The 19,890-nt window shown below is 47.0% G+C and overlaps 1 protein-coding gene and 1 long non-coding RNA gene across 27 annotated transcripts in view; one reads left to right on the top strand and one right to left on the bottom strand.

The window, feature by feature from the left end:
* DST (dystonin) overlaps positions 1 to 19,890 on the top strand; it is a 513,843-nt gene that overhangs the window by 92,402 nt on the left and 401,551 nt on the right. For 19 of the 26 annotated variants that reach the window (XM_045163432.1, XM_045163439.1, XM_045163440.1 and 16 more), the window contains exon 4: positions 12,913 to 13,120. In XM_045163432.1, the coding sequence (XP_045019367.1) occupies positions 12,913 to 13,120 (208 nt within the window). Of the gene's footprint in view, positions 1 to 12,451; positions 12,754 to 12,912; positions 13,121 to 19,294; positions 19,576 to 19,890 lie in introns of those variants that run through there. The other 7 variants (XM_044931946.2, XM_044931953.2, XM_045163441.1 and 4 more) reach the window with 6 other exon arrangements.
* Positions 15,374 to 19,660, bottom strand: LOC123330405. Its single transcript, XR_006546291.2, has 2 exons — positions 19,515 to 19,660; positions 15,374 to 15,825 (listed from the first exon to the last, which is right to left on the bottom strand). It is a non-coding gene; the product is annotated as an uncharacterized LOC123330405 (long non-coding RNA).

Genomic DNA, 19,890 nt, shown 5'->3' with positions numbered 1-19,890 from the left:
GTTTCCATTGTTTCCCCATCTATTTGCCATGAAATGATGGGTCCAGATGTCATGATCTTTATATTTTTGAATCAACATTGGAACCAGTCAAACTGGTTGGAACCAGTCTGTTGTTCCATGTCCAGTTCTAACTGTTGCTTCTTGACCTGTGTACAGATTTCTCAGGAGGCGGGTAAGGTGGTCAGGTATTCCCATCTCTTCAAGAATTTTCCACAGTTTTTTATGATCCACACAGTCAAAGGCTTTGGCATAGTCAATAAAGCAGAAATAGATGTTTTTCTGGAAGTCTCTTGCTTTTTGATGATCCTGTTGGTAATTTGATCTCTGTTTCCTTTGCCTCTTCTTCAGATCAGATCAGATCAGTCACTCAGTCGTGTCCGACTCTTTGCGACCCCATGAATCGCAGCATGCCAGGCCTCCCTGTCCATCACCAACTCCCGGAGTTCACTGAGACTCACGTCCATCGAGTCAGTGATGCCATCCAGCCATCTCATCCTCTGTCATCCCCTTCTCCTCTTGCCCCCAATCCCTCGCAGCATCAGAGTCTTTTCCAATGAGTCAGCTCTTTGCACGAGGTGGCCAAAGTACTGGAGTTTCAGCTTTAGCATCATTCCTTCCAAAGAAATCCCAGGGCTGATCTTCAGAATGGACTGGTTGGATCTCCTTGCAGTCCAAGGGACTCTCAAGAAGTTCTCAATTCACGTACTATTGAAACCTCACTTGGAGAATTTTGAGCATTTTTGATAGCATGTGAGATGAGTGCAATTGTGCAGTAGTTTGAACAGTCTTTGGCATTACTTTTCTTTGGGATTGGAACGAAAACTGACCTTTTCCAGTCTTGTGGCCACTGCAGCGCTTTAAAAGCATCATCTTTTAGGATTTGAAATAGCTCAGCTGGAATTCCATCACCTCCACTAGCTTTGTTCATAGTGATGCTTTCTAAGGCCCACTTGACTTCACATTCCAGGATGTCTGGCTCTAGGTGAGTGATCACACCATTGTGATTATCTGGGTCATGAAGGTCTTTTCTGTACCGTTCTGTGTATTCTTGCCACCTTTTCTTAATATCTTCTGCTTCTGTTAGGTCTATACTGTTTATGTCCTTTATTGTACCCCACCTTTGCATGAAATGTTTCCCTGGTATTTCTAATTTTCTTGAAGAGATATCTAGTCTTTCCCATTCTATTGTTTTCCTCTATTTCTTGGCATTTGATCACTGAGGAAGCCTTTCTTCTCTCTCCTTGCTATTCTTTGGAACTCTGCATTCAAATGGGTATATCTTTCCTTTTCTCCTTTGCCTTTCATTTCTCTTTTCTCAGCTATTTGTAAAGCCTCCTCAGACAACCATTTTGTCTTTTTGCATTTCTTTTTCTTGGGGATGGTTTTGATCACTGCCTCCTGTACAGTGTTCTTCAGGCACTCTGTCTATCAGATCTTATTCCTTGAATCTATTTCTCACTTCCACTGTATAATCATAAGATTATATTTGATTTAGTTCATACCTGAATGGTCTAGTGGTTTTCCCTACTTTCTTCTATTTCAGTCTGAATTTGGCAATAAGAAGTTCATGATCTGAGCCATAGTCAGCTCCTGGTCTTGTTTTTGCTGACTGTATAGAGCTTCTCCATCTTTGACTGCAAAGAATATAATCAATCTGATTTTGATATTGACCATCTGGTGATGTCCATGTGTAGAATCTTCTCTTGTGTTGTTGGAAGAGGGTGTTTGCTATGACCAATAAGTTCTCTTGGCAAAACTCTATTAGCCTTTGCCCTGTTTCACTTGTACTCCAAGGTCAAACTTGTCTGTTACTTCAGGTATCTCTTGGACTTCCTACATTTCCATTCCAGTCTCCTGTGATGAAAACAACATCATGTACATCTTTTAGCTTCATAGTCTGACTAACAGCATGGATGGTAGTTGGGGTTTGGTCTCTGCAAACATCCTGTGCTAATACCTTAGGATTCCATATGCATGATCATACCCATGTCTTCTTTCCAACAGAAAGCCTCCCACAACCTAGAGTGGGGTGGGAAGAACATGTGGGGAGCAGGATTGACCAGGGGAAGGATTAGGAGCAAAACCAGTGGGCTCAGCAGTGTGGTGGGGGTGAGGTCCAGCTCGGTTCACAGTGATCACGGGCCAGCTCTTCCTGAATCCTGCAGCAGGGTCTGGTTCCCAGGGTTCTTGGGGATGGAGCAGAATGAGAGCAGCAGGGGCATCAGTAGGAATGTAGCAACACTTTTTCTGTTTGACACTAATGAACTGGCGTCTTTGATTGCCCTCTTTGTTTTATTTTGTCTTCTCTTCAGTTCCCTTCTCCTTAATTTTTAAATGTCCCCCATTATTGATTACCATCATCCCTACATCTCTGCCTCTGTCATTCTTAAGCTCTGCATGCAGCAATGTCTTTCTTGCCTTAATTTATGGCAGGGCCCTAAAGTCAGATGCCTGCAGCAGCAGGTGTCATAAATGGATAAAGAGGCTAGTAAGCTCTGTGTTAGCCTGGAAAGCATGTGTTCTTTCTAGAAAGGGGAAACTATCTCTAGGATCAATGATCCACATCTGCAATTTCATGTAAAATTCCCAATTTTAAATGTTTGCCAATAATTTTTAAAAGTCGGCAGGCCAAAGACATGGAAACAACCTAAACGTCCATTGATAGATGAATGAATATGAAGTTGTGGTATGTGTGTGTGTGTGTGTGTGTGTGTACATACATATATATGTATGTATATATACATATATATATACACACATACGTATATATGTAGTGCTCTGCTTAATCGCTCAGTTGTGTCCAACTCTTTGTGACCCCATGGACTGTAGCCCTCCAGGGTCCTGTCCATGGGGATTCTGCAGGAAAGAATACTGGAGTGGGTAGCCTTTCCCTTTTCCCAGGGATCGAACCCAGGTCTTCTACATTGCAGGTGGACTCTTTACCATCTGAGTCATCAGGGAAGCCACTGAAGTGGGTAGCCTATCCCTTCTCAGGGGAACTTCCCGACCCATGAATCAAAACCCATGAATTCTTTACCAGCTGAGCTACCCCGGAAGCCCATATATATCTACATAGATATATAGCTATAATAGAATATGGCACAGCCATAAAAAGCAATGAGATAATGCCATGTCCAGCAACATGGATGGACCTAGAGATTATCATACTAAATGAAGTAAGTCAGAGAAAGACAGACACCATATGATATCACTTATATGTGGAATCTAAAATATAACACAAATGAACTTACTCTATGAAAGAGACTCACAGACACAGAGAGCAGACATGTGGTTGCCAAGGACTGGGAGTTTGGCATTAGCAGATTCAGACTATCACATGTAGAATGGATAAGCAACAAGGTCCTACAGTATAGCACAGGGAACTGTATTCAATATGCTTTGATAAAGCGTAATGGAAAAGGAAATGAAGAAGAATGTCTATTTATGGATATGTGAGTCACTGTGCTATACAGCAGAAATTAATGTCACATTGTAAATCAGCTATATTTCAATAACATAAATTTAAAAAGTGGGCAGGGGAACACAGTGCCTCTATGGCAGGGGTCCCCAGTCCATGTCCCGCTAGGAACCGAGCCGCACAGCAGGGTAAGTGGCGGCGAGTGCGCGAGGCCATCTGTATCTGCAGCCGCTCCACAGCGCTTACATTTCCCCGGAGCGCCACCTCCTGCCAGATCAGTGGCGGCATAACAGACGTGATGTGCTTGAATCATCCCGAAACCACCCCCTCCCCCTGGGCTGTGGAGAAATTGTCTTCCACAGAACCGGTCCCTGGTGCCAAAAAGGTTGGGGACCGCTGCTCTACGGGAGAGCCCTGTCAGCGTTGCCAGTCTGGGGTGATACGGTCGGAGGAAGGCAGGGGGCTGGAGCAGTAAAGCTCCATCCTGGCTTCCACAGGGACCACAGGTGCTCCTGCATCAGACCCTTTCTCCTGCTTGACTTTGTGCTGTAGACCATATTTTTACACACATATTTATATTGTCCCATTGGAAGACTTATGTCACAGCCTAGTACATGAAGATAAAATGATGGTATTTAAAAGTGGGCTCTCTTAATCACCCTTACTCTCCTGGTTGGATGTCAGGCTCTTCCAAAGCAGAAGCATATGGGTGCTTAAGAGACATTTTTAATTGATTGATATAAATAAGCATCCATTCAAAATATAAAATTAAGTATTCTCTAGGTACAGAGCTGTTTTCAGTAGTTTTTGTCTTCTTAATGTGTTTCTGTGTCGTGGAACTATTTTCAGAGTTATGTTTTACTTTTCTTTGAGGCAGATTTTTAAAAATTCCCTTCCTTAGTTTGCAAAGCCACTCAAATGCAAACTCGTTTGTAGATGCTCAAATGAAAACTCGTACTTTTTTTCTTTTTCATATTTTTTCCCATTATGGTTTATTACAGGACATGGAGTATAGTTCCCTGTACCATGAAGTAGGACCTTGTTATTTATCCAACCTGTGTATAATTGTTTGCATCTGCTAACCCCAGAGTCTCAATTTCTCTCTCTCCCAGCCCCTCCCACTAGGCAATCACAAACCTGTTCTCTCTGTCTGTGAGTCTGTTTCTGCTTTGTAGATAAGTCCATCTGTGTCACATTGTTTTAAAAATGCTCATTTATTTGGCTGTTCCAGGGCTTCACTGCCGCACGCAGGGTCTAGTCCTCTGACTAGAGATCGAATCTGGGCTAGGCCGCCTGCCTTGAGAGTGAGGCATCTTAGCCCCTGGATCGCACTGGGGAGGCCCTGTGTCATATTTTAGATTCTGCAAACTAGTTCTCAGTGTCTCTGTTTCTGTAATTAATTTTAATATGATTTCATTAAGGTTGACATGCAAAAAATTTTGTGGTATTTTTGAAAGGTTTTTGCAATTTTCAAACAATTTGAAATTTTACAAATTTCAAACAGTTTCAAACTGTTTTGATACTTCCCATGGTATTTCTTTTATTTATCTGTATGGGAAGAGGATTTATGGAGGTGGGAGAACACCCCGGGCTGGAGAGTCTTGGGGTTGGAAGAACATGGAGTTGGTGTGAGGTTGTCCTCAGTGAAGGCTTGGTCTCTTGGGTAAGGGGAGCTCCCTGACACTCAAAGCTGTCCTTACCTGAGCAGTCATATTTTTTGGAATGTTTTTTCGTCATTGTGGACTGACACTTGTCTCCTGGTCATTTCCGTGCTTTGGACTGAAGTAAATATAGAGCAAGTCTAATCCTTTTGGGCTCTCCAAATCCATGGTAAGAGAGTTGAGGGCTGTGAGTGTGTTCTGTGTTCCTCTGAGGCCTGGGACCACATTCTAGGGCACTTTGGTGTCCAAAAGACCCAGGTGGAATTCCAGCTCCACCTTGGACTGAGAGAACGCCTATGGACAAGTGACTTAACCTCCCTAATCGTACTTCCTTACTGGGTTACTGTGAGGATTAAATTGGACAGTGAGTAAAAATGCTCAGTCCAGCCCCTGACCTCAGTCACTGAATAAGGGATGCAGAGAGTGAGAACTTGCTGGTTAAATTGAAAGGAAGGAAGTCTTGCAGAATGCCTGAGAGCTGAGCCAAGACAAACTAGACCTGAGGCTAGGCTCTTTAGGAAATGAGTCTGGCGCTTACCTTGTAGAGCATCCCTCAGAGCTACAGAAGGCATTGGGGAGCACTTCTCCTGCCTGTATACCATCAGTGAGGCTGGTTGCCCTGGAAACCTAACACCAAGGACCACTGTGACCAGAGCACAGTCTTACATGCTGGAGAGAATTTGTGTCCTGAATTTTTCAGAGGCTGGTGAACTGGGCTTCTCCACTTAGAAGGAAACCTTGGAGTTCCTTCGCTTTCTGCCCGAAATCTCCCTGAATTGGATCTAAGAACCTTCCAGCTCTACCTCCCTCTGATGCCCCTCCACCCCACCCCCTCTCCTCTAGGTTCACCAGGCTCTCCTCCTGGTTTACAGTTCCTGCAAAGCTCTCCTGAAAGGAGAGCGTGAAAGGCAACCTCAGTTCAGTTCAGTTCAGTTCAGTCGCTCAGTCGTGTCCGACTCTTTGCGACCCCATGAATCGCAGCATGCCAGGCCTCCCTGTCCATCACCAACTCCCGGAGCCCTACCAAACCAGAAGTCTCCCCGCTTACTGTTTAAAGGCAGCTTCCAGTTAAGAGGCTGATTGGGAGTCATTTATTCAATGAGCAAGTACCGGCATTGTTCAACTAGTTTGGGAAACATTTTAAACTAAGACAAGCACACAGCCCCCAGAGTTTTCCCTAAGTCATTTTGTCTTCAGCGGGTTAAACACATTTTCCAACATTTTCTGTTTTCTTCCACACCTATTTCTTTGTGGTAGAGATGGTTTTCCTTGAGATTTCTAAAATCAGATAATGTGCCCTTGCTTTTGGACTTATTTCCAAATAGAAAACTGGTATGGAAGAATAGTCTTGGGCCAGATCAAGTATTTTTATACACTGTGTAAGAAGTTAGTATTTAGTATTTGTACTTACCTAATCAACAGAGTTTTAAATAAAACTGTATCTTCACTTATTCTAAATTTTGTTTTTTTGGTGGGAGTTTATATAAAATGTTTAAAAATTATGTGATACTGCACTAATGTTGTGCTGGCTGGATTGTGTATTAAGTGAATAATACCGAGGCGCCTTTTAAATATCTTTCCACCTGTTGGAAAGATGTAACTGTGATTGGGACAGAGGCAGAGAGATCTGGGGTCCCTTTGAGGTCGGCATCTGTTTCAGTTCTTCTCCAGGTGTCTATGAGATGCTCTGGGGGACCTGGGTTTGATCCCTGGGTTGGGAAACTCCCCTGGAGGAGGGCATGGCAAGCCACTCCAGTATCCTTGCCTGGAGAATCCCATGGACAGAGAAGCCTGACAGATGCAGTCCATGGGTTGCAGAGTGGGACACGACTGAGCGACTTTCACATGAGCAATTACTTAGGTTCTGTCACCGAGGACATAAACCCAGGGGATCTGATCTTGTGAGAACAGGCCTAGACTAAGCAACACACACACACACACACAAACCATAAAAGGCCTTGCTCTGTGTTTACCCAGCCCTTCATTTTGAAAATATTCAAATTTACAGCAAAGTTGGGAGAGCAGTACGGTGAAGACTCACTGTTGAGCTGTTGCCACGTTTACCAGTTCCTGCTTATACGGAAACAACTGAGAGCGCGTGCGGACAGCGTGAATTTAGATAAGGATGCTTTTCTGCGCAACCAGCATACCACTTGCACACCTCAGAAAATGAACAGCAGTCTCCCAGCATCAGCTAATAAACAGTTGGTGATCCAGGTGCACATTCTCCCCGTTGTCCCTAACATGTCTTTTTAGCTTAAAGAGAAATTCAGACTCCCACCAAGGCTCATAACTGTGTTGTTAGGCTTCCATTGTCTTTTTAAATTTAGCAGAGTCCCCACTTTGGGTTGGAGAAGGCGATGGCACCCCACTCCAGTACTCTTGCCTGGAAAATCCCATGGACGCAGGAGCCTGGTAGGCTGCAGTCCATGGTGTCTCGAAGAGTCAGACACGCCTGAGCGACTTCCTTTTCACTTTTCACTTTCGTGCATTGGAGAAGGAAATGGCAACCCACTCCGGTGTTCTTGCCTGGAGAATCCCAGGGACGGGGGAGCCTGGTGGGCTGCTGTCTATGGGGTCGCATAGAGTCTGACACGACTGAAGTGACTTAGCAGCAGCAGCAGCCACTTTGGGTAGTGTGTGTGTTCTGTGACATTGACCTTTTTCCTCTTTGAAAGAGGCCAGGATAAAATTATCTTCGAATATCCCTCAATCTGAATTTGTCTAATTGAGTCCTCACAGGCTTTTTATTTTCTTGTTAAATTTTTGGAACTGTGCTTACAGCAGCCTGCTGACGTCTCAGGTGTGTGCATTTGTGAGAGGCCACGTGCCCGCCTCTGGGCCTCAGGCCATCTGGCTGCATCTCGGGGTCTTATCTCCGCACTGATTTCTTGCTGCCTTCAGAGAATGCCGGGCAGAGGCAGTTTCCTGGCACCTTCCTCCAGATCCGGGTGCCGAGGCTGGGCGGCTTCCAGGGTAGGCAGCTCCATTGTGCTAGTCCAGATCCCCCACCGGGGTTTCAATTAGAGCGATTATTGTTTAGTTCCCCTGCTAAAAATGCCGCATTATGTCACTATCCTGGCTTTAGGAGATCTGGGTTGTTTTTGCACCGTGGGAGTGAATTGGCGATGAGGAAGGTCCCTTTGCTCACTTTCGGTGATCTAATCCAGCTGCTCAGACCGCCTTCCCAAGGAGGCTTCGCTGACACAGGGCGGGTCTCTGTCGCTCACAGCCTAGCGGTTTGTTCTTGATCGCAGAGATCTGCTGTCAGACTGGAGGACTCTCACAGTCCTTTAGTTAAGGAAAAAAGGCTAAATATTAAACCATGATGACCTGGGCCAGCTTTGTCTTTACTCTCCTAATTACCTTTCTTCACTTTTGAATACTGCACATTCTTTCCCCCTCCCCACTTTTTTTGTTTTCAACACTCAGAACAAATGGGGTTGACAGTTGATGATGTAACTTGGGGGCTTAGCCTGGAGCCAGTGAATCCCATAAAATCACACTTGAAGTTTGTGTGTGTTTGCTTATGGGCTCTGGTCTGACTTTTAGAGGTGTCCATGAGCCCCAGACAGTTAAAATCACTGGGTTAAATGGTTGTTTCTTTCTACAGCCTTTGATATTTTCTCTGACCCTTGATGTAGTATCTTCTCCCTCTAGTAATCTTTTTGTATACTATTTGTTTTACGTTAAAAAATTATAAGGAATAAAATTAAATTCATTCATAGCATTAGTCATCACCCAGAGATAACTGCTGTTTACACTCTGGTAGATAGTTACCTATCTGCCTATTTGTCTATAAATCATCTATCTTTCTATTCATTTCCACATATACACACACACATATACACACACACACAGACACACACACACACAGACTTCTTTTTTTAATAGGAATCATTCTGTATGCACCCTTCCCACTTTGCTAAATGTAGATCAATAACATTTTTAATTGCTGCAAAGTAGTCCATTGTATGGATATACTGTCACTTACTTAATGAATTCCCTATAGACAGATATTTATATTTTAACAGGAATCAAACCTTAGGCAACAGGAGCAGAGCAGGAGGAACTTGGGTCTTTTGCTGGTCCCAAGAGTTCTCTTCCTTTGTCTGAACTTTAAGCCCCACATCGAAGGCGAGGCCTGGACTTTGGGTCAGAGAACACGTTTGCTTTTTCCAAAAGAAAGGACTGTACCCCCAGCTCTTTCCTTTAACCCCCATGGCAGAGATGTGAAGTGGCAAGTCATTTCAAATCAATAAAGAATAGTTTTGGAGGGTCAGTCGACTTCAAAGCAGCTTCATTTTAATCCATTCTCAGGAATATATATATATATATATATATATATTCATGTATGTATAACTGGATCACTTTGCTGTACATCTGAAACTAACACAACATTGTAAATCAATTATACTTCAATTTGTTGTTCAGTTGCTAAGTCTTGTCCTACTCTTGGCAATGCCATGGACTGTAGTAGGCCATGCTTTTTGGTCCTTCACCATTTCCCAGAGTTTGCTCAAATCCATGTCCATTGAGTCGTTGATGCTGTCTGACCATCTCATCCTCTGCTGCCCCCTTCTCTTTTTGCTTTCCGTCTTTCCCAGCATCAGGGTCTTTTCCAATGAGTCTGCTCTTTGAATCAGGTGGCCAAAGTATTGGAGCTTAAGCTTCATCATCAGTCCTTCCAATGAATATTCATGGTTGATTTCCTTTAGGATTGACAGGTTTGATCTCCTTGAAGTCCAAGGGACTCTCAAGATTCTTCTCCAATACCACAGTTCAAAAGCATCAATTATTCGGTGCTCAGCCTTCTTTATGGTCCAACTCTCACATCTATACAGGGCTGCTGGAAAAACCGTAGCCTTGATTGTACAGACCTTTGTTGGCTAAGTGATGTCTTTGCTTTTTAATATGCTTTTTAGGTTTGTCATAGGTTTCCATCCAAGGGGCAAGTGTCTTTTAATTTCATGGCTGCAGTCACCATCTGCAGTGATTTTGGAGCCCAAGAGAATCTGTCACTGCTTCTACTTTTTCTGCTTCTATTTGTCACGAAGTGATGGGACTAGATGCCATGATCTTAGTTTTAAGCCAGCTTTTTCACTCTCTTCTTTTACCTCATCAAATATTAAAAAAAATAAAAAAGAAACAGAAAAACAATTATCAATGGTTCATCCAGTTTGCCTGATATTAGGAAAGGACAGGTGAGTGGTGGAATTTTCAGCCTCCCACCTGGAACACTTGATTTAGAAAGTCTGCTTGATTCACTGGCATGGATGCCACTGACATTAGAAAGAATGCAAATTTACTAAGATTCGAAATATATTTTCCCCAGACTTGAAGACAGAAACCATAGACAACCTTCATTCATTAAAATAAAAGCATTCATTTAATCACACACTTGTAACCTAAAAGACTAAATTCAATAGCCCTTAAAAGGTGGCCAATTTAGTCTCTATCTTGTTGGCAGCTAAAGAGCCAACAGCAAACACCACCAATTAAAATAGAAAATTCAAATTCAATAAAGCAGCCAGATAAGGCTAAAAAGACATAGAAAAAAATTTCTGTACTGCCGAGTGCATATGTCTAAAATTTAAAAAGTGAATTAAAAGGTAATTCTCAGAATATGAAACATGTAAATGATAAAAAAAAAAAATCTGTTCTCAGTTTCCAAGGTTCACATGGGCCTAATTTTGTACAGTTTACCTTATATTTAAAGAGTGTTCATGAAGATTGTTGTGGGGAAAAACCAAATGCTTTGATGGTTAGCACTCGAGTCCTGCAGCCTGGGAGAGACTTGGCTGTGTACAAGCCAGCGTGCTTTCCCTCTGTCTGCATGTGTATTTCCCCGTGCTGTGTTGTTGAAAGAGGTGCTGCTGATTGCCTTGTCTTCCTTTCTCTCTTACCCGTTCACCAAGGACACGTCCAGATTAGAGGCTGCACCAGTCAAACACCCTTGGGTCCAGGGTCGTAAATGTTCCCATCTGGCTGGGTGATGAGTGGTGTTTATGTCATGGCATAAATCATGTTTTGCTCTTCCATTAGCTGAGACTCTAATCATTAGAAAAATTTACTTCATCTACAAAAATCAATAATCAGAGTTTTTGGATGGGGGCAGTCCTTTAACCATTTATTCCCCAAGTCTGTCTCTAAACAATCAAATGACTACTCTCACTGAAAGAGTGCATGAAACAACAAGAAATACAAGCTCACAGATAAAAGTTGACCTTTCTTAAGGACAGGTTGGAAGTCCTTTTAAGGAAGACAGAAGGCAACCAAGGAAACCCGTTACCCTTTTGAAAGTCTTTAAGAATATCATCCTTTTTTGTGGATCTACCCAGCATCACAGCCTTATAGAGCTCAGGATGAATTTTCAGAAAAACATGGAAAATAAAGTAGGTTGATAGTAGCATCCTGTGACTGACTTAATGCCTCCTCACAACTCTGTGGATTCCAATGAATACAGAAAATCAGTGGAATTTATTTATTTGCCTAGTACACGATTTCCACTAAGAAAACACACAAAATCTAAATAAATTGATAATTAGCCAAAGCTATGCATTTCATGTAAAATGGAAAACTGCTTTTGAGGGGAAAGAGTAAAGCCAAAGATAAAGCTTAGACACTTTGCAGGAAATAGTATGTTTGCTTTTAAATTGATGGTGTTGGTCACTACATGTGCATCAGGACTTCATGTCGGTCATGCCTGACTAGACGGAGGCCGGATCCTGATTCACTTCTGGTTTATCCCTCGTGCTTTGGGAGGTTGTTACACAGCCTTTTTTTTTTTTTCTTCTCCCATGGATGCTTTATCTTGTTTATAACCCTGTTCACAGCACAGTTAGCAGCCTCCTTTCAGTGGTAAATGAGTGGCTCACTAGATTATCACAAATTTAACCCAACCAAAGAGGAAGGGCTAATGACTGGTGCCTTTTCCCTGCTGGGCAGACAGCCGGACACGCCCTGCGCCCGGCTCCGCTCCTGCAGGGAGGACCGAGCTCAGGCCGCGCACGCGGGTCCGAGCCGCGTCTCCGGTTTCCCCGTCTGATGACGGGGCAGGCCGGGCCGGGGAGCTCTTTCCCCTCCCCACCGCATCCCTCCGTCTCCATCGCTGGCAGCTGTTCCACTGCTCGAAGTTTATATGATCTCTAGAGCTCCAAACCGAGTTCAGACGTTTGTTTACTGGCGCTGCCTTTGGCTTCGGCAAACAGCCTTTTGTACCCTCCAGGTCTGCAGAAAAGGCTCTTCTCAGAATCAGCCCCTCCTCCCTCCTTCCTCCAGAAGAGTCTGGGAACTAGCTTCAAACTCAGGAAAAAAAAATGAACTGAAAAGAACGAGGGGCTCAAACCTGGTCGGAGGGGAGACTCGGAGGGGAAGCGGAAAGGAGTCAGGACTCAGCATCCTGCGTTTGTGCTTTGTGTTTGCAACTTGGAGTGAGTTGCATTAATGAATTAAGCAGCAGCTCGTAATGGAAAATCTCGGTCCCGGCCTGGTGGGGGAGCCAGATACTATAGATTTGTAACAGGAAGGCTGTGGATTCTGGCTTCATTGTTGGGCCAGTCATCTGTGAGCTGGTGGCCGGACCACAGGCCACACACTTGGGTGCCCATCTTCCTGGAACCGGAGCTGCCCAGGCCTTGTGGCTGGGCTTGGAGCCGGGGCCCGGAGAAGATGGTGAGCGCTGGGGTCGGCCCTGGGGCGCGTTCCCCCCGCCGCGCAGAGGAGGGTGCGGGACAGCGGACTCCCTTTGGGGGCAGGGAGGGGGCTGCTGAAATGGATGAGCTGACGCGAGTGCCATGCCATTGATGCTTTTCTCTGTGTCATCCCCTGTAGAGCTCCGGGAACGCGTCCTATCGCTGCTCCATGTCTTCCTCTGCGGATTTTTCCGACGAAGATGATTTCAGCCAGAAATCTGGCTCTGCATCTCCAGCTCCTGGAGACACCTTACCCTGGAATTTGCCTAAACATGAGCGATCGAAAAGAAAGATCCACGGGGGCTCGGTGCTGGACCCCGCGGAGAGGGCAGTGCTTAGGATCGCAGGTAAGAGCGAGCGGAGGGGGGGCCCGGCTGGGGGGTGCGGAGAGGTGGAAATTCACCCACCGGCTCCCCGGGGGCCCTGTCTGGCCGGCAGCTGAGGCTTAAGGTGGGGGCGGAGGATGACCATGTTTACTTTCTGTCCCGATTTTATCGAAGGAGCAATTGGCCCTGTCTGCTAGTGACTAAGCTGTTTGGCCCTGTCTTCTGGTTGGAGGACCCTATATCTTTGAAACCAAGAAGATATTTACAGGCATCTGCATTGAAGTTTCCTATATATGTGCAGTCGCCACCGTGACAATCTGAAAGTATTAATTCAGTGTTTCACAGTGTGTTTGCTGGAAGCTTCGTTTCCCTGTTGCCTGGGAGCTCCGAGCCACCAGATTTATCAGGGGGCTAGATTCCTGGGTTCTGGTACCCAAGATTGCATAGGGCTCTCTACAGGTTTTTTTTTTTTTTTTTTTTTTAAGCATAGCATCTCTATTAGCATCATGTGTTCATAGCAGCTCCTGGCTTTGGTGCTTTTGAGGGTTTAGTCATCATGCATCCCTGATTAATTAATACATGGGAGGGGCCCATGTTTCTCTTCTGTTACCTGGTGTTCTCTTGCACTGCCTGTAGGTCCCAGAAGGGATGGCTTGTTTTACTCAGCTGCAAGCTGAGCCTGCTGTGGAAATCTATCCCCCTGCCTGCAGTGCCCGTGTGGTTTGTGTATATATGACCTATGCTTTTTGAGGTGGTTGTTACCTAATTTTTTTCTCAGAAATGGCAATGGGGTAGGTTGGGGTGTGTCCCAGGGGCCTCTCTTGCAAAGGCCAAAGGCGAGGTGTTTACCAGAGTTGATTTTTACTGTGGATTGGGCCTCTTCCCCCTCCCTCTCTCCTTCCCAGGCCCCTGCCCACTCAGTTTCTCCTGCTTCCCACCATCAAGCAGAGCTGGGACTTGTCTACCTTCTAGGGGGCTGCAGGGGACTAGCTCAGATCCTGGCTACCGTGGTGGCCGAGAGTCCCCCGAGGGTCCCCCCAGTGGGATTTTCTGATTACGGGAAAAATAAACAGCGCCCAGCCAGCCATTCTCTCATCTGGGTTTCTGGGGCAACAGCCTCGAGCTTCTCCTGGCTTCTTTTGTGAGATGCTGGCTGGTCTCACCCAGGCCTTTGACGCGGAGGGTGGAGGCGGGCAGGGCAGGGAGGATGGAAACAGTTTGGGAGCCAAGGGAGAGCGAGCAGGATGGCTGGGGGGTCACGGAGCGCTGGATGGGCACCGGAGGGTCTGGTCACTGAGGCCGGACTCCCTGCGCAGTCATGACACCCCCAGGGGGCGGAGGAGACAGTGCCGGAACCAGGGTACCAGATACTCATCTCGGGGGAAAGGGAAGATAGTGACAGGTGGTGCTCTGTGGCAAGCCTGGGTCTCCAAAGCAGGACGCCTGGACGGTGTTCCTAGGCTGAGAGTTTTGATGGTCGTGGCAGAGATGGGCATTTTGCTTTTGGTAGTGAAGGAGGGGCTAGGGGAGAAGGACAGGCACCTGTTTGTCGGGGGATGAGATCACATAAACTACTAGACAGGCAGCCAGCAGCGGCTGGCGGTAGTAGCCGGTGGTGTGTACGGCCGGTGGGGAATGGAGGACCTGGGGGTTCTGATGGGGTGCAGTGGAAAAGTGGGTGCTGGGGTCAGGGGAGTCTCGGCTCTGTGAGGGCAAGGCCACACCTTACTGTAAAGGGTTTGCTATGAAGTTAGTGGTAGTTGCTGCACTGGAGACCTCCGAGTTACGGACTTTTAAGATTACATTAGTTCTTCAAAAATAGAACAAAAGAAAATAAAACAACAGACCGAATAAGTGGCTCTAGTATGGACATGTACTAATGACCGTGTTTAAAATAAATACTGGTAAACTGTCTATTGCACACAAATCACATCCATCCTCACACACAGAGCATAGGCTGAGGGGTCTGTCTATAAACACCTGTTTCATCATCATGTGGCTAAACTATGAAGTTCAGATATATTATGTGTTAAATTTGCCACACAGCATCCAGGTAAGGGGACAGGTTATCTGAGGGGATGTGGTACAGTGGAGAGCTGGAAAACATATCATTCAGGTTTCAGCTTCTCATTTTATTAGGCATTTTCGCACTTGGCCTGAAAACCTAACCTGTCTGTGAAGTTCATCCCTAATAAGAGACAGGGCAAGGGTCAGAAAGGGTATGGGGATGTCCACTGTGTTTATTATTTAGTAATAAAGGAATTGAAAGTTGGACACAGTTATTTGTGTTTAATGTTGTAAAAATAGAATGGAATGAGGAAATGTCTCGAGTGGAGAAGACCATATGGTTTGGGGGATCCCGTTAGTCACTCACGTTCAATACATGTTTATTACGCTTCTGGGACAACATGAAGGTGCATACTCGGTTCTGCCTTGAAAGCAGTTCTAACCTCACATGGCGCGAGTGAGAGAGTCACAGCAGGGTGAGAGCCCAGCTGTGATGGCTCTGAGGGCCTGGATGAGGAGAACCCAGAGGGAGAGTCTGATTACCCCGGACCGAGAGCAGGCCGGCAGCTTCCTGCTGGGGGGCTCGCTGCGGGAGGGGCGATTTCATGAGCCTGATGGACTGGTGCGAACTGGAGGTCCCTTCCGCGTGATGGAGCTGCAGACACACAGCAGGGAGGTGGGTTCAGGTGGAAACTGCAAGTCATCTGTGCAGCTGAAGCCTGGGATTTGTAGGGAAGAGTGGGAACCGTTAGGATGCTTTGGAGCAATTCTGCGGAGACTGGACTATTTAGCTGTCAGTGGTGCAGAATCACTTGAAGATGTAAAAAGCAGTGCAGTGAGATAATCAGATGTACATTTCCTGGCGACGATGTCACGTGTCTGATACTTTACAATTTTAAAAGTGATTCTGCACTTATCGCAGTGTCTTCATGTTAAAATCTGAGCCTATCATGCCATATGTGCTCTCCTGATCTCAGGGTCAAGGTGAAAATGACATGGTAACATGGAAGGAAAGGGGCTTTGTTTTCTTTAACATCGTAACAGGCAGATCTGCTATTTTTGCCTGCATGATATCGTAAGCTGGGTTTTTCAGTCTTGAAGTGCTTGTGAAGGTACATGGTTGGTTAGTGATGATGCTATTTTAAATTATGGATCTTTGAAGTGAAGAATTGAAAGATCTTGGCAGAGTTAGACTTTGGATTTTAATTCCTCCTCTATCCCAAACCGGTTGTGTTTTTTTGGACAATTTACTGAACGTTTACTTCTTACCTTCATTTTGTCTATCCAAGGATCATGGTGGCTATGGTGATTAAAGTAGTAAATGCAAAACATTTTGCAAATTCCCTGACACATGGTAAATGCTCTGTGAGTGAGGGTTGACTGATGGCCCTATGCACCTGATGAAAAGTGAAAGTGAAAGTCGCTCAGTCATGTCCGACTCTTTGTATATACAGTCCATGGAATTCTCCAGGCCAGAATACTGGAGTGGATAGCCTTTCCTTTCTCCAGGGGATCTTCCCAACCCAGGGATTGAACCCAGGTCTCTCACATGGCAGGCGGATATTTTAGCAACTGAGCCACAAGGGAAGCCCATATGTTATCTCATTCAGGCTTCTTGACAATTTTGTGAAGTAGGCACTGTTATTTTCAGGGCTTCCCAGGTGGCACAGTGGTAAAGAATCCACCTGCCAATGCAGGAGACCCAAGAGACACGGGCTCGATCCCTGGGTCGGGAAGATCCCCTGGAGTAGGAAATGGCAGTCCACTCCAGTATTCTTGCCTGAAAAATTCCATGGACAGAGGAGCCTGGAGGGCTGCTTTGCATTGGATTGCAAAGAGCTGGACATGATCGAGTGACTGAGCACACACACTCTTATTTTCTTCATTTTTTTCAGGCCAGAAATCTGCCAAAAGAGGAGAGACTCTTCCTGAGGTTCTAGGAAGTGGTGGAGCTAGGATCTGAATTCAGGCCATCTTGACTTGGGGGACCAAGCTCTAAACTGCTGTGCTTTTGCCGCTTCCTTGTGGAATACACTAAGATTATTAGCAGATTGAGCCTCAATTATCATTCCAGGAATATACATCTACCCCAACAACCACCAATGCTGCTTGTTCCTTTTGACTAGTTCCTTAAATGAACAGTTAAAAATCACTTGAGTGTGCAGTTATTATATTCACAAAACTGGGTGCTTGTGAAAGTCACTGTCGTGTCCGACTCTTTGTGACCCCATGGACTATATATAGTCCACGGAATTCTCCAAGCCAGAATACTGGAGTGGGTAGCCTTTCCCTTCTCCAGGGGATCTTCCCAACCCAGGGATCAAACCCAGGGCTCCCGCATTGTGGGCAGATTCTTTACCACAAGGGAAGCCCAGGAATACTGGAGTGGGTACCTATTCCTTCGCCAGTGGATCTTCTGGACCCAGGAATCGAACTGGGGTCTCCTGCATTGCAGGCAGATTCTTTACCAACTGAGCTATCAGGGAAGCTACTGGGTGGCAATTTCTGATTAAGGCTCAGACTATGCCCTCAATGACCTTATTCATTGGGAGGGAGACAAGACAGTTAAAATTTTTTTTTAAATTGAAGTAAAATTGATTCACAATGTTGTGTTAATTTCTGCTATACAGCAGCAATAATTCAGTTATATATATGTATATATATTCTTTTTTTCATTTTTTTTACTATCATGGTTGTCACAGGATACCTAGTTCCCTGTGCTATACAGTAGGACCTGGTTTTTTACCTGTCATATATATAATAGTTTGCATCTGCTAATCCCAAGCTCCCACTCCATTCCTCCCCCAAGCCTGTACCCCCTGGCAACCACAACTCTGTTCTCTGTGTCCATGAGAGACAGGAGAGTTCTGAGAGATTTATTTGTACATATGTGATTTGTAAATGGAATGACTCTTAGGGATTGAATTGCTAATCCTTTCAGTTCTAGGTGTCCCATATGGTCCATGCTTGTTGCTTCATGAGCTAATGTGCACATAAATGCATGCCAAGTCGCAAGAAAATTCTAGTGATCCTAAAGGCTTAGTGGGATGTGAGATCAAACTCAGGTCAGTGGTCAGGATAGAAAAGAGAAGTGTGGTCTTGTTCTGTTTGGAGTCACATAGGCCAATTACTAATGGGAAGTAAAGCTTTCCAATTCTAACTTAAGGAAGTTTTATCCAGAGTATACAGTGTTCTCAAGACTACTCATTCCCATGTAACAATTCATGGAAATCGGTCCAGATTCACATCACTAAAAAAGAAAAAAAGACTCATCAAGGACAAAAGGTCAGTACTCATGAAAGAAGAAATAGGGAGGGGAGTTGTGGCCAGAGTCATCAATCAGAGTCAACAGTGAAGTGGCTTATCTGATAATAGTAACAGCGAACACGTACAATGTTGACATGTCACAAGTTTGTGATATGATGATATGATATGATGAACTTTATGATATGATTATCCTGATGAAGACAGGGTAAGTCACTTGGCCACATCAACCGCCGGGTGATCCGCGGCGTGAAGGAGCGGGTGGCGGAGCCTGGTGTCTCTGGCGGCGCAGCGGCGCGGCCAGGCTCTGGGGGGCGGCAGGGAGGGGCCGCCGGCCGGGCCAGGGCTGCGGGGTGCGCAGGCGCAGGCGGCCCCCGAGGCGCGGACCCCGGCTCCCCCGCCCGTGCGCCCTGCGCTGCCGCGGGGTCCGGCCCTTCCGCACGGCCGGCCGGTCCCGGAGGCTCCCCCGGTCTCTCCCGGAGCCCCGCGGGGGTTGCGAGCGCGGGAGGCGCGATGCGCGCCTTTGTTTCCCAGGCACCTGTTGTGGGTCCCAAATAGAAACCTCGCCCCTGGGATCCGGGCGGCGCCCCGCGCCCGGGGAGGGCGGGCCGGGGAGGGGCCGGGCGCTGCCCGCCGGAGGCCGCCGCCCGCCCGCCCTCTCGCCCGCCCCCTCCCCGCGCTCCCCCTCCCGGGCGCGGGCGCGCGTCTGCGGCGCGGCGGCCAGGAAATGCCGCAGATGCGCCGCGGAGCACCGCGGGCGGAGGCAGCGCGCGCGTCCTCCCGGCCCCGAGCGGGCGCGCAGAGCCGGGCCCAGGCGGTCGCCGCCTCGGCTCACGAGGGTGCAGGCGCCTGTCGCCCCGCGCCCGCCTTCGCCGGGCCCCGGGCTCCCCCGCGCCGCGTGGCGCTGCGCGCCGCCGCCGGGCTCGCCTGCACGGATCGTTGCTGAGACCCCGGGGCGTCTCCCCGGCCGACCCCCTTTGCGCCCCGGCGCTCCCCCCGGCCTGCCCTCCTCGCGCGTTTCCTTGCCCGCGGCTGCCCCTCGCTGACTGCGGTCCTCTCCGGGTTTCGAGCGGGAGAGGGGGCTCGGCCGGTCCCCGCTGAGATAAACCTGGGCATGGCGGGGTACCTCTCCCCGGCCGCCTACCTGTGCGTGGACGAGCAGGAGTACCTCCAGGCCTACGAGGATGTCCTGGAGAGGTACAAAGGTATGTCGCCCCCCCCCGCCTGGGCGGGGCACAGACCTGCGGGGTGACCGTCTCCTTTGCTTGACAGGAGCCACTGCTGCTTGGGCACAAGTAAACAGGTGTCTGGACCAGTCTTGGGACTGAACCTGGTCTTTGGGGGACGGGGTTCCGTATCCCACCGTAGGGAGGGTGGCCGGGTGGGCGATGGCCGGGAGACACCCTCGGATGGGCAGTACAGTGCGGGGGAGGGGTTTGGTTTCCAAGAAGCACCTTGCGTTTTTCTCCTTTGTAAAAGCTCTTAAGCACTACGCATAATCATCCTTCTTGCTGGGAGGA

This window comes from Bubalus bubalis, chromosome 2, assembly GCF_019923935.1.
Source record: "Bubalus bubalis isolate 160015118507 breed Murrah chromosome 2, NDDB_SH_1, whole genome shotgun sequence".
Lineage (NCBI taxonomy): Eukaryota > Metazoa > Chordata > Mammalia > Artiodactyla > Bovidae > Bubalus > Bubalus bubalis.
The sequence above is the reverse complement of the archived record's forward strand: the minus strand, read 5'-3'. Positions and strand labels throughout refer to the sequence as shown.